The following is an 18,371-nucleotide window of genomic DNA, read 5'->3' on the forward strand; positions in this document are numbered from 1 at the left end:
TTTTATCCTAACCAGTCTTCTTCCTTGTCAAAACCTGGTGCCTACACTACCCACAATGCAACTCTGACCACAGACAGTTCAGTCAGATTGAGGCTTATTATGATAATAGCAGCTAATGTATTCTAGCTGCTTGGACTGACCTCACACAGCTTCCTCTATAGCCACAAAAGGCTTTATACAACTGTTGTCTATATATACAGTGTATATATATATATATATATATATATTATATATATATATATATATATATGGTCTTACTTTTTTATAATATTATAATAATAATACAAAGCTGAGCTTCCTTCCCCAGCTTGGTAAATTCTGTACTCAGATGTGTCTTTAAAGCTGAACTGATGCTTTGTGAACAAAGCTTGTCATGTGCAACAGAAAGTGTCAGAGGCTGTTTCATTTTCTGAGTCGGAAAAACAGAAACTGTGAAAGTCTCACCAGGAACCAGTAAACAACGTTCTGCAGTTCTGTCGAGCTGAAAAACACAGGTGTAAAACAGTGACAAATAATGCAACACAACTGCAGTGAGTGAGGAAACCATAGAGGTTCAAAACCGTGTGTGTGTGTGTGTGTGTGTGTGTGAGTGAGCCACAAGTTATTATTTACTTCTTTAAGAAGTATTGAAAAATAAACTGACTTGATATTGAAGTATTTGTCCTGTAATGTACACAAGGTCACTTTGAAAAAGTGTTGACCCAGCTCTATAGTGGTGCTGCGATGACTGCATGACTTTATACAGTAAGAATAAGATGCCAACAAATACTCTTCAGAAATGTGTAAATGTCCTGTTTTTGTTTTAGTGCAAGTGTTTTATTTGGTGCTGTAAAAAAAATAAAATAAAACAACTAAAATTTGTATTTGTAGTTTTTCTAAGCAAAACTAAAAATGGGAAACATCCACCACACTTGTTGATATTCAGATGGCTTCTATATGGAAGGTGAAGACAGATGATTTCTGAACAATGACGCCCTCTAGTGGCCTCTCTCTTCATCACCAGGATCACTCAAACAGGTGGAGCAGGTTCGTAATGATTTAATAATAAATCGCAGAAGAAAACTCAGATGTTCTTCTTTGTGAAATAACTGCTGTGTTTGTCAACTTTTATTGTCCAAATTTAAAAAGTTGAATAGTAAATGAACGTATTGAAAGTGAACATATATATGATGTATTATGAGACATGTGTTGTGAATGTGCAAAACAAACACAGACACATTTTAGAGTTTTTATAGTATGTTTATTTTTTTAACTTTTTTTCTTTAAAAAATGACAAGGTCCAAGGATTTTGGAAGCCCCGCCCTCACCCTATGTTCCCCAGCCGGCCAGCTCGACTCTAAAGCAACCAGCAAAGAAAAATAGTCATATGGACAATTGATAATATACACCCCATATACAGCAATACATAGTGGTCTACCATAATGTTACCAATAATAAGCAACCTCCACTGAGGCTTCAATTCAAACTGTCGCCACTGATATGGTTCATTTCAATAGCAACTGTCAACCAATAACGGTTGTTTTTTTGTTTTTGTTTTTGACTAGTGTGGGCGGGGTTCAGGTTACCACGGTGAGGTGACGAGACCACCAACTGCGCTCTTTCTTTTCACACCATCAACCGATCAATCTAGCACATCGTGGCGTTCACTCAGCCCTCACCACACAGCGCTAAGATTGAGCTGTCGGCCCCCCGAACGCCCCCCTTTAAACCAATCAGATTCAGCATAAGTGCAAAGTTTAGGAGGCACTGACACACACTCTGCTAAAACGCCGCTGACGGTCCCTCCTCAAACCGTTTTCCAAGGGTTGAAATGACGTTATTACAGTGACCTACAGTTTTCTGCTGGTTCAATTTAACCTGGTTATAAATGCAGGTGATGGGATTTTACAGTCTCCTGTGTGAATCCCCCATAGAATTAAAATTCAAAGTCCACTTCAGTCCCACCAAATTCAAGTCCTTTCTATGAATTTAATTTCTATGTTTCTTTTTTCACCTCATCCTGCATACAGTAACAGCCAGTGAAAGACAGGGCAAATTGTGTAAGTGTGTGTGTGTGTGTGTGTGTGTGTGTGTGTGTGTTTGCATGTGCCAGTGACCCCTGCAGTGGTAGAGACAGCATAGAGAAGGTTTCTGTATGTGCATGAAATAAAGACAGAGCCTGTACACAGTGTGAGCGAGTGTGTGTGTGTGTGTGTGTGTGTGTGAGTCCGTCTGTGCGCCGAGCTACAGACACGACTCCCAGTGCAGCTGCAGGTCCGTGCTGTCCAGAAAATCAGCTGAGAAGACGCTCGGCGGAGTGTGCGGCGCCAGCGGGGCCAGACTTGTCCCTCCGTCTCCTGCACCAGCTCCTCCTCCTCCCCCTCTTCCGCCTCCGCCGCCCCCGCTCCCTCCGCTGGCGCTCCCCACCATGGAAATATCCAGCCAGTCCATGCTGTCCAAGGTGGCGTCGCCAAAGTCCAACCCTGTGGAATGGGGGGAGAAGCCCAGGTCGGATGTGTCCATGGGGGAGGGAGGGTGGTCCAGGATGCTGGGCGTGCTCAGCATTTGGCTGTGCAGGTCGTCGATCAGCGTCAGGCCGCCGTCGGGCTCCACGCCCAGCAGAGGGGAGCCAGTGGTGCTCTCCAGGAAGTCCTCCAGGCGTCCACTGCCGGTGCAGGGCTCTCCCACGGAGGGCTGAGGGGAGATGAGGGGCTCTGTAGGGGTGGGAGGGGAAAGGTGGAGGGGGGATTGGGGAGAAGATGGGGAGGGCGGGTCAGAGTGGAGAGGGGCGAGGGAAGGGTCCGGGTTGGCCTTGAAGCCAGGGATCTCTGAAGGACAGAAAGAGAAAAAGCTCATCAACAACCGGAGACGACAGACTCAGGACGTCTTTCTCTCCACGTCTCCAAGAGTTCATTACCTCCACTCTTCAGCAGGATGTCAAACAGGTCGTCCATGTGCTGACTATTCACGCCATTCTCCTGCAAACAGAGAGGAACACATTATTCCTCAGCCACCAAGTAAACAAACACGATGCACAATAGACAAACCTGCAGTGGAACCAACTTGAAATACAGAGATAAACTCTGCATTTTGCAGCTCATTTTGTTTCTTTGCTTTATATTTTTTCTTATTTCATCCGATAACCGGCCGAATGTAGATGACATCATATTACAGCTGCAATTTTACAACAATCTAACAATGCGGTGTGCAGCCTGTTGTCCTTTATCTAAACCAGCAGTTCCTAAACCTTTTTAAACCACAGCAGCCTTTCATTAGGAGTTTTTGTCATGGCACACTCTTCCCCACACACATCATATGTCATATGAAAACATATTCAATGAGGCCAATTCTCAATACGTTGCTGTGCACATTGGCAGATAAATATAAAACTGATTAGTTCGACTGACCACCAAGTCACTCTTTCTACCCTGCAGGTGTCTCAAATCTGAGCTAAAGTAAACAGCTCTCTGGGGGCTGCCTAAAGTATTCTGGGAAATGTGGGCAATAACTAAAAGTGAAGTTGTGGAAGACACAAAACATCAAACTGTTGACAGACACACTTCAAAGTTGATGTGCACACAAAATTCAGAGTGAAGAAATAAGATGTAAAATGGAGGGACAGAGAGAAAAGAACAACACTAAAGGAGAGATGGAAAGAAAAGACATGCTAGAGGACATACTTTGGAGCGTTGAGTGGGAAGGGAGGTGTTGGGTTTGGGAGAGGGAGGGGTGAACAGTGTGTGCCGGTCGTAAGGCGGACACACCTCCTCTCTCTGCCAGGATGGAGTGATGAAGTGATGAAATGGAAAAAGGAAAAGAGAAGAAACAAGGAGAAAAGATTAATGAAGTTTACAACATGTGGAGCAGTAGACTGAGCGGGAAATGCCAGGAGCGGAGGAGAAGACGCTGGCGTTACCTTGAGAGATGAGATTAAGCTGCTCTGGCTTTCGCTGTCCGACATGTCGTCGAAGAAAGGCTGCAGATTGGGCGGAGCTGTGGCTGACAGGCTGGGCTGTGGGACACCATTAGTGTCCAGGTGCAGCCCCGCCTTCTGTCCCTGAAGAGAAAAACATGGCAGACACATATGTTGAATACTCAATTGTGATTGGCTAGTGAAGAATTATCTCTGAGTAACAGGCTGCTTCTTCACATTTCATCGGTTCACAGTTTGATTTTGATTAACTGTGTTGGTGGCGACTCCTTGTGGCAGAAGGATGTTACTGCTTAACTTCAAATCAAATGCTTCCATCATATTATTTACACACGGCATTTAAGGTATTTACTTTGTGGAAGACAGGAAAAAAAATTGTGAATTTGATTTAAAAAAAAAAACAAGATAAAAGGGAAGACTGAAAATGTAAAAACTGTAAAATAATTATGGTTCATTTATATATGTGGATGTAAAAATATAAGTCTAAAAATTAGTTTTAAGAACTGAATATGATAAAACTGTCTCAGGTAGGTCATTCAAAACTATAATCTAAAACGTTAGAATTTTAAATCTCAGGATGAATAATGAATATATCTGGTGAGACGTTAAAAGTTAAAAACATAACATGGGAACATACATGTGTACTGTCAAATGAGTGATTAAAAAGCATGTTTTATAGTGACATCCTGAGTCTGGGTCGTACCTTTTTGATTGGCTGGCTCACAGGCTCGGCCTCTGTCTGCTCTTTTGATTGGCTGTCGGTGCTGGGGAGTTTACTTGGAGTCGACTGCAATCTCTGCAAAATAACGACGAGCGGAGGAAGATTCAGGTAAATATTTCATCGCACATTAACCCGGCTCAGTCCATCAGAGAATATACATTTTACCGTACCTGCAGCGTGATGCGTCCATTGGTTTTGGCCAATGAAGACACTCCATTCTGTCCATCTGTGGTGTGACTGGTGAGAGCGATCAGGTAGTGGTTGCCGTTGCTGTCGGCGACCAGCGTGGGTGTGCCGTTGGTCTTGAGGAGGTCTAATGAAATGGCCTGAGTGTGGATCTGAGTGCCGTTCTGTTGGTTGATGAAGACCGGAGTCACCTGGAAATGAAACAGGACGTTTTTCCGTTTTACTATTTTGATATAATTAAGATTCTCGATGACGTTATAACACGATGAAACTTCAACATATGAGCAACGTTAGCTGCACAAATTATTCTACTCTCTCTATATTATAATGACACTTAGCGAGGGCTGACGATGGTGCTGAATGTGGTCAGGGTCTTCACCTGTTGCGTGCCGACAGCTGCCGTCTGCTGTTTCTGCTGCTGCCTCTGCTGAGTCTTCAGCTGTTTCCTCTGCTGGGCTTGGGTCACTGCAGGCTTCTGGCTTGCCGCCGTCTGGTTCTGGATCTGCACCTGGACCTGCTTCAGCTGAACTTGGCTCTTCTGCTGGCTCTGCTGAACTTGCCCTTGGGTCTGTTTGAGCTGGTTCTGCTGCACGAGCTTCTGTTGCGTGAGTTTCTGCTGGGCCAGCTTCTGCTGTGCTAACTTCTGCTGGGCCTGCAGCTGTTTCTGTTGGGTTTGCTGTATGATGAGCTGCTGGAGTTGCTGCTGCTGATGGAGCAGGATTTGAGCTTCTTTCTTCTGCTGTTGTTGTTTTTGAGGGTTTGCTTTAGCCTCCGGCACCCTCTGCAGTTGCACCTGACTCTGCTGCTGTTTGGGTTGTTGTTGTAGTAGCTGCTGTTTCTGCTGTTCAGCTTGTTGGACCTGCAGCCGATGAATCTGCTGCAGCCTGAGCAGAGTCTCTTGAGAGCACTGCATCGGCTGGGCCAGCTTCTTTCCCAGGGCCTCCTCCGTTACTCCCTCCATTTCTTCCTCAGACTCCACCTCCTTCTTCACCTTCACCACAATGCCGTTGGGGAGAGTCGGGGGTTGAATGGCCGAGGCTTTTATTAGAGTTTGAAGTTTAACCTCTGGGGATGTTTTGCTCTTCTCACCTCCTTCCTTCTCTGAGACTAATCCAACCGCCATTTTTCCCTGCTCCAGCTGGGACCTGAGGGTCTCCACTAGCCTCTGCTTCTGCCTCAGCATCCTGGTCAACTCCTCGATCTGTTTGTCTTTCTCCTGGAGCATCTGGTCTTTGTCCATGGAAGACGTGTCCATGGCTACCCTTGGCAGGGGCTCTGGAGTCTGACCCGAGGCAGCTGAAGACCTGGACAGGCTGCATGGGCTGTGGATCTCCTCTTTGACCTTGGAGAGCGGAGAGATGTTTGACGGGTGCTGAGGAGATGGGTGCAGGGTGAGTTGAGTCAAGGGAGAGCTCACCTGAAGGAGAACAGAACAAGAAGAGGATGTTAGGAACTAAGAGGCTAACTTAAAAAAGTAATTTAATCATAAACATGCCATTTGCTTCACATACAGATCTCACCATCTCTCCAAACATGTCTCCATTGCAGCTTGTCTCGTCTGGACTCATCCCTGCCAGCGACCTCTCAGACGGAGTAGGTGACACGGGAGGGCTGGAGCTGGTGCTGCCAAAACGCATGACTCTCCCAGGGACCGCATGAGCCAACGAGGACAACGCTAACTTAAACCCGCCCTCTCCTGACTGGTGGTCAGCGGTGGTAGTCGTGGTTGGAGAGGACGAGTTAGCGCCCTGCTGGCTCTGCTGCAATATGCCATTCTTCAAAACCACTGTGTTGCCGCAATTTTGCTCCTGGTAGTTGCGGAGCCTCTCAATGAGATCGTTCTTGGTGCCTGAGACGGTCAAACCACGTAACTTCAGTTCCTGTTTCAGCTCAGCGACCTGATGACAAACCAAACCACCATTGACTCAAAGTGAAAGAACAAAACAAGTGAGAAGCCTGAGGTTCCCCACCTGGGAGCCGGACCTCTCAAAAAGGTCCCATAACTAATCTGAGGGGTTAAACCCAAGATGTTTTTCTCTATTTGACACTTGGACTCTTCAGATGTTTCAAATCAGTCACAAGACATGAGTTTGTTGGACCCTTAAATAGCATTTCCAGTGGGTGTGATGAGACAGCAATGTCTAACGTTACTAGTAAAAATTTCTTTTACAAAGAAAATAATAATAGTCAGCTGCCAAATTTTGAAGTAAATTTCTTGGACTTTAAAGATCAAAAAGCAGACCGCAAGATTTGTGTCAGTCGGCAACACACTTCCTGATCTCCTTCGATAGATGGCTACAAGTGGCTGAAACGTCTTAAAAATGTATTTAATTAATTTAGTTGTTTGAATTACTTTGAACTCATCCAGGTTGGCTGGCAGAGTGCCGGGTTTGGCTCCTCCCACTGCAGCTTGGCTCTGACGGGCAGTCCCGCTCTGACTGGAGGACGCCATGGTGGTCGTTGTGGGAACGCTGCGGGAGGGGGAGGGGCCAGAGTTGGTTGTGGGGGGCTGCTCGGTTGGAGGCCTGGAGAGGAGACAGAAAACGAGAAAGTATGAATATCCATCTCTCTCTCTACTTCTCTGAACGAACAGGGAATGCTGCTGTGAAATTCTTTTCTTATGATCATTAACACTGTGGTGCTTGACACTCACTTGGGAGGCGCGGGCAGGATGGTGTGGTAGTTGTAGTGCTGCTGTTGCTGGCTGAGGATCTGCAGCTGCAGGAAGAGCTGCTGCTGCTGAAGGAGCTTCGCGTACGACGAGTCCATCTGTGGCGGACGCTCCTTGTCTGCTTTCTGGTCTGGAGGGATGTACTGGTGGTACTTCAGCTTCTTCACCTGTACACAGATGAAGGAGAGAGTTCAAAGGACAATTCCACTCTTTTACACTTTTACACTAGTAGATGTCCTTAATGTGCGATACTCATCGGTCTACATACGTTACTGATATCTGACATTTTTTAAAACTCTGAATAAAACTTTGAGAAAAGGACAGATCATTGGTAATAACATAACTACAACAAAAGAGTAGTTCCAGTTGAAAAGAACAAGTGTGTTTTCTGGTACTGAGGAACCTGCGGTTGCAGAAACTGGTACGTCTTCCTCTTCAATGATGGATTTCTTCATGTATGATTGTTAAATGTGAAAATGTTTAAATTTAGGTTTTACAGGAACCGACATGAAAACAAGAGCTGAACTGCTGTCATGAGGCAGGCTGAAAATGATGAGCTGTCAGCTGCCATTATTCGATGTCTCTTCATACTCTAGTAGTTTGGATGAATATTATTCATCGGAGTCATGAATCCTGTGTCAGTGCCTGTCAAAATGAAAATGAAACAAAGCACATGCTGACCTTGGGTTTGCTGTCCTTTGTTTTCTTAGATCTCTGTGGGGGACGATCTGAACTCGTCTTACCCTGAGACTGTAGACAGAACGTGAGAAATATGGTCATGGAGGAGGAAGTAAGGAAAAGAAGACATGAGGGAGCGTTAGCCGGTAATAGCTGCTCCACAAAAAAAAGAATCAAGGTCACATTTATTCACAAGTCATCAAATCTGCAGGATGTTCAATTTGAAACAACCTAATTCTGCATTATTGTGTATGAAGACAGGAACATAACCAGCGTTTGCGCACCTTGATCTGTCCAGTAGAGGGACGAGAGTTCACCGTCGTTCCATTTGTCAATTTTGGGGGTGGGGAGGCAGGTGACCCATTCACCTGGGGAGGAGGTGGTGGAGGTGGTGGAGGAGGTGGAGGAGGTGGAGGAGATGGCTGAGTAAGGAACTGAGGAAAGAATGACTCTGGTTAATGGCGCAGTCATGTTTATCCGCCACTTGGCAAATTCATTTAATTAGAATTTTTTGTTTTGTTAAATAATAATTTCAACTTGATAATTTCAACTTCAAATGATGTACCTGTGTGGGAGAAATGTCCCCATTCTGGGTGAGTGCATCAGAGGGGGACAGCTGGGGAACGGCACTCAGGGGAGAATCGTGATTGGTCAGCTGATCTGGTGACAGAGCATCACTGCTGTCTTCATCTAAAGACGAGCTCTCTCCCCCGGCTCCCTTCGGAGAATCTGTGACAGAGCAGAAGTGTTTCCAGATTCAGTGAACTGAGTCACGGTGGCGTCTCTTTGGTGATTTCTCATGAACTTCTCTCTCCAGTGAAAAAGTGAAAATGGATTGTGAGTCTAAGAATTTTCCCAATCCACAGAAGTCAAGCAGTTCATTCCCCCCACAATCTGTAACATGGTCTCTGTGATGAACATTGCAAAACAGCGATGAGTAATTTTAGAGAAGTAATGCCTGACCAAGTTTCAAAACAGTATTATGTGCACATAAAGATGTTGTGTCATTTCTGTGACTTATTAGTCAAAAGTTGTGTGGTTTAGTTTTTATTATCACATCCACTGAGATGATGAAACCCCGAGCTACTAAGCAGTGTGTGTTCACACACTCACCTCTAATATACAGTATTACAAATGTATGTGGATACCCGAATGTTGTAACTAAAGGTGTGTTCAGACTGAATGTGAGGTATAAGGTAATGAAACAATAGAGGTGAACATGTTTTAACTAGAGCACTCATCCCTGAGCTGTACGCTCCAATGAATTCACCAAGCATCCAACAGTTAGGTGTGGCCAAAACCACTTTACATGCAGTCTCAATGCACCTTTAGGAGTTCCATATTTTGTGTGCCAGTCTTTATGAATCCCGCAGGTGCTGTGTAAAAGTGTGTATCTCTGCAGCAGCTCGTTCGAGCGTCATAAATGGACGAGAAAAGAGTTTTCTTGGGAATGTTTTGTTCTTCCTTTATTTGTACTTGCTAAACTCAACTGTCTGTCTCTTTAAACAATTCAGCCTGGATAAATAATGTGTTTGAATGTATATGTGTGTGTGTGTGTACAAACGTTCGACTGTGCTGTTTGTTGGTTGGGCTTTGTGACTGCTCCTGACCGTCCATGTGACTGCATGGTTGTGTGTATCTGTGTGTGCTTGTATTGTGTGATAATGATTGTAAATGTGACTCCGCACCAATGTTCTTATTGGATGTGTGCACTTTCTGCAAGGTTCATGTGACCGTTTAAGACTGTTAATAATTGTGTGCGACTGAATGTTGTGAGGTGTGTGTACCCACCCAGCAGTGAGTGCTGCAGAGGGCAGGTGACAGACAGGATGTTCTTGTGAACCAGTTCGATGGGACCTGGTCTGTGGGAGATCTTGTCGTTGAGGTCGTCGGCCAGTCGTGCTCTCTTCAGCTGCAGTTGCTTGGCCTGCAGGGACGGCTCTGCTGACGTCTCTGTGCAGGAAACAACACAACAACATGCATGCACGCAAATTCATTCATCTAGCGGTTCAGTTTGACCTATAATATAACCAGATGGCAGCTTGTAAGTGCTTCGTACCCGTGGGATATAAATTGACATATATTGTAGTCCATGTTAATATTGTGAAAAAATCCACAGAGACAGGAAGCTGGCTTTCTGGAGATCACAGATACTGTATTTTGGGCCTTTTTTTTTTTTTTTAAAGCACTTCCTGAATTAGAATTCAAGCTCTATTTAAAAACCAGCTGCTACTTGAAAGAGAAAGTATCTATCTGAGACTTTACATTAACCGGGGGACAACAAGTTGAACGGCACCAAGCTGGTATATAAAACAAACACATCACCTCATGGAGACAAACACATGCAGACACAACTGCGGAGCATGGGAAAGGCCTTATTTCAAACTCAAATGTTGCTGTCAAATAATAAGAAATTACAGTTTAACCAAAGTCCAAGAGTAAATACAAAGTAGGAACTACACAATACAAACAAGTTTTGTTTAATATATGATTCCTTTTAAATGAAGTTTCGTGTATTTCACCTGACTGACTTCAACCTTTCACTCCACACTTTTGTTCTCACTAAGAGAATTCTTCTGAATCTAAAGGTTAAAAACTCACCCTCCAGAATGTGCATCCTGACGAGCTCGGAGCGCTCAGGGCGACTCCGGATCTTTCTCTTCAGATAGTCCTCGGTCTGGGGGAAAACACAGGAGACGCACACATCATGGTGGGGCAGCAAATGGAAGACAGAGGATCACAAGCAGAAGGATGAGAGAGAATAAAGGTTGTAGGGAAGATGAGAAAAAAAAAAAATGGACACTTGTTACAATTCAATAAACTGCTACTGATCACATAGTTTTTTTTAGTCGCCATGTTGGTTGCACTGCCGTAGTGTCGCAGCATGACACTCACCAGATATCAAGTATTAAGCAATGTGCCATCACGTGCATTTCTTTTCCTTTTCTTTTTTTTTTGTGTGGGTGAAGTTAATGCAGCTTTGTTTGGGACGGTTCTCATGGCTAATGCTAAAGCATCAAGCTAAAGAGTGTGACACAGATGCAGATAATTAATCACAGTTTTCACTAAGCAAAATTACATGCTGGCATGTTGCATGTCAGTCTGAACCTCACTATTACAAGAAAAAACAACTATGCAACCCTGCTGGTTAATGTGGCTTCATACATACAGGTGTTCTACTTTAATACGGTTTGTGGACCACCCATGGTTTTGATTTAGATCCTGATAAGTGTCTATAATAAAAGTAGAATTCAATTACTTTGTGTTATGCTGTTTGTACAAGTACATATGTTTCACGTATGTTTGTACTGTGCGTAAGACACTCACCCTCGCTCGCTCCAGACTCCTCCGCTGTTCGTGAAAGGCTGCCGGGCTTTTCAGTGCTGCATGGAGAGAGGGATGGGGGGGGTGGGAGGGGTGGAGAGATGGAGATGAGTGCAGCACAGACTCGCACAGACTTGTGTCATGATGCGCCTTTCAGCAAGTGACAACGAGTGAACACATACAGCTATAGAGGAAGACAGATTCAAAGCAGAAGAGGCTGCGTACGAGAAGGTCCAGACTGCTATTTCTGAACCACACACTCATATCACAGCTCAGTGGGTTGACGGGCCTGCGCAGCATGCTGTGTGTGCAGGAATAAAGCAGTCTTTCTGCAGTCGAAGCCTAATTCTATTATCACTAAGAAAATTGAAAGTGCAGTTGTTTTCTGTGGGCTGTTACTATGCTGCTCGGATCCTTGCGGCTTTTACATTGGAGCAGCTGCAGAAAGTGTTCAGTTAGCAGTCGCTGGCGCTTAGGAAAGTTAGGTTTTTACGGGAGCAAACAGTCAGCCATACCTCATGGAACCACATGACTGTAACCGTGACCAAACTCCTACTCAGCAGTTTCATTAGCCAAAATATAACCATACTCCCCTGTGGGAGCTCAGTCAGTCACATTGTTCCATACAGTTTTTCCTACATTTGGATGCATTTTGCAGAGGCACGAATTCCAACACACACAACGGCAAAATCTTTTCACATACCCTGATTATAGTCTTACATATTCTAAAAGCAGCATGGACAGAGGGATGCTTCGTGACAGTTTTATGGATATTTTAAACAGAAAATGCTCCTTAAGTGATGTTGACTTTTCAAGATTTGTAGATTGCAGACAATGCAAACTATTTAAAAGGCCAACTGTCTGCGTTAAGTCTGATAGATGGACTGTGCCTGGAAGTCTGAGGGGCATCAATTCTTGATGCCCAATAGTCTGGAGTTGATATTCAAAAAGGAGCGTGAAGACAGAGGAGAGATTGTGGATTGATGCATCGACCGCCGCATACAAAGATTATCTACATTCATCACTGCTCTAACTGTCAGTAATGTATCTAGTGCGTGGGTGGGGCTGTAAATATCTATGTGATATTTGTGTGTGTGTGTGTGTGTGTATCAGTTGTGGCTTGTATTTGGTTGTTCTCAAAAGCAACAACAGAAGCCCCCAGCCTTTAAATTAGAAACTTTTTCATTTTCAAATGTAAAGGCGAGGCCAAACAGACTCAAACAAAGAGGTTCACTCTGTTTGGGGAAGGATATTCGGAGGACAGTGGCAGTTACAATGATGTAACATAGCAATGGTCTGATTGGTCAACAGCTGGTGAAATCCGTGCCAAGGGTGTGTTTGTGTGTTTGCAAGCGTGGTCTGGCTACAGCGGGGCGTCAACTCTATGTTCCTGTGTGTGTGTGTGTGTGTGTGTGTGTGTGTGTGTGCCACAGATGACTGGGTGGGGGTGGGAGGCATTCCTGTGTCACATCCCCCTGACGTTGAAACAAGAAGACCTACATACCAGTTGTGATATAACCAAACGGTCAAAATCACAACATAACGGCAAAAAACAAACAACCGCTCAGCTGATCCCATCACTAACATCTGCTGGAACTAATGTCTCGTTAGTTAAGTTAGTTCGTCAACATTTCAGACTCATATTGGTTTTTTTATTGGGTCACTGATTCTCTTTATGGATTTAACTTTTCTGTAATGTTTTGTGAAACACATGTTTCTCTTGGGCGATCCTAGAGTTTCTCCTATCACCGAACAGAGGAGCCGCTAACCATGAGAAAAAACAAAAACGCTTTTACTGCTGTCCAAAGCACATAAATTTGAGATCACTTCCCATAACCAACATCATCTAATGTTGTTTTTTTTTTTTTTTGAGAGAGAGAGAGGGGAAAAATTGAGCTTTTCTTAGAATGGTGACATGTAATCGTCAGCTTCTCAGTCTCTCACAGTATTTCCACTTTCACAGCAATATTTACTGCAGCTGCCGCCTTCTGCTGCCTCTGACTCCCTCTGTCATTGCTCGGTCTGTGTGTACACAATATAGCTATAATTGACTTTTTTTTTTTTTTATTCGGTTTCTGCACAAGTACAAAACAGTGATTTAACTGAATGTCTGAACAGCTGGCCCTTATGACTGCCACATCAATCTCTCCTCTATATTTATGCAATTAACAAGGAACAATACAAACAACAACACCTGTGTCGTGTCTCCGGCTATAGTGAAACACAAGAGGTTTATCCTGAAGAACGAGCCGAGCGAGTGGCCATCTTTCTCTTTCTCAAAATGATCTGTTGATTCAAGAGCGCTCTCACAAGCTGGTGCTACTAATGTACAAATGTACAACTTAATTATTTGACAACATCAAACAAACAAGACAGAAAAGTATTAAACACCTTCGGCAAATACATAGTGTTTTCAAATCTGTTTTCATTAGTGGGAACATGACCCGATACCCGATACTACTCTTTGCAAAAGCTCCACTACCCTGACGCTGACCTTTCAATCTATTATGACACAGACGCATCACATGACTGACCTAAAGACACAGGCGCATTGTTATTGCTTGTTCACCCATATATCTATGCATTTAACCTCTCCTAATCCACCGTAATTATTCTCTTTTGTATCCCTCTTGTCCACAATCACCCTGCTTCACATTTACACACTAGATATTGACACAGTGCAACAGCAGCAACTTAGGTCCATCACTGCGGCAGATTGGAGGTCAAGTGCCTTGCCCTAAAATACCCTGAAAGAATGAGAGAAGGAAGGTGGAAAGTTACTCATTCACACCACTTACTGCTGCAAAACCAGTGTGAGTATTTGATACCACAGCAGGAACTCGCCCTTCATCAGTTCTCAGGACTCACTGTCTCCTCTACAGCTGGGAAACGCAACATCACAATACGGTAACGATTTATGTTCATATCACCGTGATACAATTCCACCGCAGAGTCGATAAATGATGATGCACCCTCCTCTCCTCGCTGCTCGTCAGCAGTTCATACAATCTTTATGGTCCAATAATTCAACTGGGCTCTTGAAAGCTGAACAGCCCTTGCTCTACCTTGCTGAGTCTCAAGGCAACAGTCAAAATAAGTGCTCTTTGTTGGAAGCAAACACAGTCTTTGATAACTCTCTTATAAACCCACGGCTTCTATTTTTCTCTCTTTATGTATTAAGTGTCTGTATCTCCACAGAACAGTATCTATAAACTGAAATATTCCTCTAGTACATGCTGAGTCCAGTGCAGCTAATGGTCTGGCATGAGGCCTGTTGCATAAGTAGACAGATTTACTGTAACGACTGAACAGTCAAATATGAGACTCCATGCTGCCCACTAAAACGAGCCCTCGGTCTGAGTGTCCACTCAGGTGCATTATTTCATGCCTAGCACTTTCTGGTTAGTTACTGTAAGTGCATCTACAGTGGACCCTGCTAATTCAGGGTCAGATATTACCATTAGCAAACAGCAAAGCGTGACATGAAACAACTATTCTGTCTCCCTTTCTACGGCCCAAACAGCGACCATGTAAGTTACTCCACCTCCATCCTTTTCTACTCCACAATCACTTGGTCACAGACGATTAACTACCATATATACTGTATGAGGCTGAATGCTGGGTGCTAGTTTTTGGGGTTTTTTTAAATACAAAAGAAAGGAAAATTTTAATAAACACGTCCACGCCTCTAATGATGTGTGGCACACTGAAACAGGAAGTGGATACAGAAGAAGAGGAAGCTGCCCTGTTTGATAACACAAAGTGGTGCAAAGACACCATGAAATATAACACATACAGAATGTACAAATTCATAACACATGCTGATAAGGGAGGTCCTTTTCTGCAAGAAAAATTGAATGTAAAAACAGAGCCTCAAAAATAATATTGTATTTGCTGAAGATATTTTGATATCAAACACAGGAAGACACAATTTACTGACATATCCTGTATAGCAGATGTAGATATCCAGATGTGTGAGGCCCATTCAGCATGTGAGTCAGTGGCTCATACACGGAGCTCAGTGTTGATATCATACAACAACACAATCAGTCTTTGACCTCGACTCAAAGGCACAGACACACTTCCCTAAGTTGTCTGCATGGGTTTCTAAGCTCTTCCAAACACTAAATAAAAATAAAAACTATCTTTAGGTGAGACTGGATCAGTTTGATCTTTTTTCTGTGGTGTGTGTCGAGCATGTGAATCACTGGCATATATATATATATACGTATATTAAAGTGGAACTTACTCCACTGACTGTGCATCATGGAAGTTGCACAACACAATACCGTTTGATTCACTGACAAAACCCCTGAGCATCACAGAGACTTAAGGCAGAGACTTACGTGGCATGATCCCTTGGCTGACCAGTTCCTCTCGTGTTCGTCTCTGCTGGAGTTTGAGCTGGAGGACTGCATGAAGACAGAGGAGGTGAGGGGGACACAGAGGAGAAGAGAGAGTCAGTCACGGCCCGGTGAGAATAAGAAACTGCAGCGATGGAGCTCTTAAAGCTTCCTTATTGTCTCTTATTGCCCACTGATCAGAAGTCCATCTGCCCAGTTCAGATGGATAACCACGCTGGGGAACCTAGATGCATTTGAACCGACATGAAGAGGACCTGCACTCTCTGATACCCAAGTCATCCTCCCATTTCCTCCTTCTTTTGTGCTTTTTTTTGAAGCTACAGAGGAGGCGGGTACAAGGAGGGCGTGAGCAGGGTACTACACACTTCCTGTTTCTGAGCATTTTCTTTTTATTTCTGTGCTGAGTTGTGTTTCGTAGAAAAAATAATCATTCATCAAAGAACCAGTGAGAGACACAAAGCAAGCACAGCAAAACAGATAAAAGAAATCAGCAAAGGATGCAAAGAGAACAATAAGATCGCCACGATCAGAGAGGAGATCATGAAAAAAGGAAAGAAATAGAGCATATGGGCTGATCGCAGCGTCATTTCAAAACAGGAAGTGCTAGTTACATAACACAGAAGCCAGGAGACTGAGTTTTAAGGAACACAGCACTGGGCAAAAAGAGATGGACCATGTTTGACCCGTTTGCACAAACACTGAATTTCAGTTCTTGTGCATCGTGTAGGCCTGTCATTCTCGTCTTTATACCTTTTAAAGTCAAACTAATTTTGCTAATTATCTGAGCTGGAAGCTTATCATTTCTCATTCTAGCCTCATGAACATAACTGAATGTTAGATTTATTTTATAAGGAATTTTTAAAATATGGATGGCAGCAGGATCAAGCAAGTGCATTGTATTTCTTCATTTGGTGCAGTATCAGTTTCCTGCAACACAACTAAGGGAAGTGAGCCGGACCTTTACAGAAATGCACACAACAAAGAATTGTCTGTGGTGCAGAGGTTTTTCTGAGATCGATAAGCGACTGGTATTTCACTAAACTACCACTGTACTTCTTGGCAACAGGCTGTTCTGCAACATGTGTTGCATGTACTGACAATGCAACACATGTTCTTATCATCATCCAAGTTCACATGGTTCGATAAAATCAGAGGAAGGAAAGAGTATGCTCTTACACCAAATACTATTTTCACCGACACAGACCTTCAGCTCAGCTCCACTCAGCTGAGACTCTTGTTTTATATGCACCAGCTGTCCCTGCTGAAGCGGTGTGTGTGTGTGTGTGTGTGTGTGTGTGTGTGTGTGTGTGTGTGTGTGTGTGTGTGTGTCTGTGTGTGTGTGTGTGCATGCATGTGTGAAGTGGAACACACCACCGAGGCTTCCCAAGCATTTCTGGCCCGGGTTGTGTCTGCTACTTTGAGGACAAGCAGCACCTGTTCATTCCCACTAACAAAGTGACATCATTGGTGCTCGCAGGCTAGCTAACCGGTTAGCGTCCTGCGTAGCTGCCGCTGTGTTAGCCCTCTGTTATGACAAACAATCCAGGCCTGGACAGCAACACTGCGATTCCCATGAATTAACGTCAGAGCCTATGTAAGTAAATGTCATTCTTTAGCTCTAAATCCTTGCTGGCGATCCCAGCTCCTTTCTGTTATAGTTACAAGTGTGCATGCTCTAAATCTTAAGGGATCAGAGCAGCACTAGAGACTCTCCTCTGGAAGCAATAACATGTCAGTTCACATTCAGCAGCGTAAACACAGAGACCTAAACCGAGCTAGAGGAATTCATGTATATGTTGCACCTATGCAGCAGCTGAGAGATGAATTTTCCCTCAGTGCCAAGCACACAAGCAAACACATAGGAGACTCACGTGTTGCCTGGACCGATGCACACACAAACGCAAAAACACACACACAGACATGCTGACCGTGCCGCGGCACAGTGCAGGATAAGATACCAAGAGGTTTATTCTGGGAAAGAGAATCTTACACTTTCCCTCTATCCCCAGCCTCACGTCTCAGCGCTCCATCCTTCCACACCAAGGACACTCCAGTTAACTTATTCATTCTCTCCCGCACTCGCTTTCTCATTCCTCTCTTTAGTCTTCATCTCCGACACTAAGTGAATTGGCTGTTTAGTCCAGTGGCCACAGTAGCTTGTAATGGCTTTTATCACCAGTTAAAAAAACGACAAAGTGTCAGTCATCATTGAAGTCATTTTCAATAGCAGAAACCTCACAGTGACACCTCATATGTGCTAGTGATGGTTCTAAGTGTGAAAAGCTGCAGCGGTTGAAAGTGGTTGTTGAAACTGTGAGAACAATGCAGACATAACAATGTAATTGTCAATACATTACATATATTACATACATAACATATAAGTAAAACCAAAAGGGTCACAAATATGGAGGCTGGAATTGCTGGTACTATATAACCTTAGCCATTAAGTTACTGTAGCTCTGCACTGGTGTCACTATCAGTTACATACTATAAACATCACTGTGGAAAGGAAAATTA

The 18,371-nt window shown here is 43.9% G+C and overlaps 1 protein-coding gene across 4 annotated transcripts in view; it reads right to left on the reverse strand.

The window, feature by feature from the left end:
* Positions 1–1,608: 1,608 nt before the first annotated feature.
* Positions 1,609–18,371, reverse strand: part of mrtfab (myocardin related transcription factor Ab) — a 41,599-nt gene continuing 24,836 nt past the window's right edge. For 2 of the 4 annotated variants that reach the window (XM_056365660.1, XM_056365659.1), the window contains 17 exons: positions 15,837–15,902; positions 11,494–11,549; positions 10,768–10,843; positions 9,958–10,119; positions 8,732–8,895; positions 8,451–8,600; positions 8,170–8,238; positions 7,471–7,655; positions 7,171–7,342; positions 6,329–6,715; positions 5,197–6,234; positions 4,802–5,008; positions 4,614–4,706; positions 3,896–4,036; positions 3,660–3,752; positions 2,897–2,957; positions 1,609–2,807 (listed from right to left, as the gene is read on the reverse strand). In XM_056365660.1, the coding sequence (XP_056221635.1) occupies positions 2,224–2,807; positions 2,897–2,957; positions 3,660–3,752; positions 3,896–4,036; positions 4,614–4,706; positions 4,802–5,008; positions 5,197–6,234; positions 6,329–6,715; positions 7,171–7,342; positions 7,471–7,655; positions 8,170–8,238; positions 8,451–8,600; positions 8,732–8,895; positions 9,958–10,119; positions 10,768–10,843; positions 11,494–11,549; positions 15,837–15,902 (3,704 nt within the window). In that variant the 3' untranslated portion in view covers positions 1,609–2,223. The remainder of the gene's footprint in view (positions 2,808–2,896; positions 2,958–3,659; positions 3,753–3,895; positions 4,037–4,613; positions 4,707–4,801; positions 5,009–5,196; positions 6,235–6,328; positions 6,716–7,170; positions 7,343–7,470; positions 7,656–8,169; positions 8,239–8,450; positions 8,601–8,731; positions 8,896–9,957; positions 10,120–10,767; positions 10,844–11,493; positions 11,550–15,836; positions 15,903–18,371) is intronic. The other 2 variants (XM_056365661.1, XM_056365662.1) reach the window with 1 other exon arrangement.

This window comes from Seriola aureovittata, chromosome 21 (assembly GCF_021018895.1).
Source record: "Seriola aureovittata isolate HTS-2021-v1 ecotype China chromosome 21, ASM2101889v1, whole genome shotgun sequence".
Classification (NCBI taxonomy): domain Eukaryota; kingdom Metazoa; phylum Chordata; class Actinopteri; order Carangiformes; family Carangidae; genus Seriola; species Seriola aureovittata.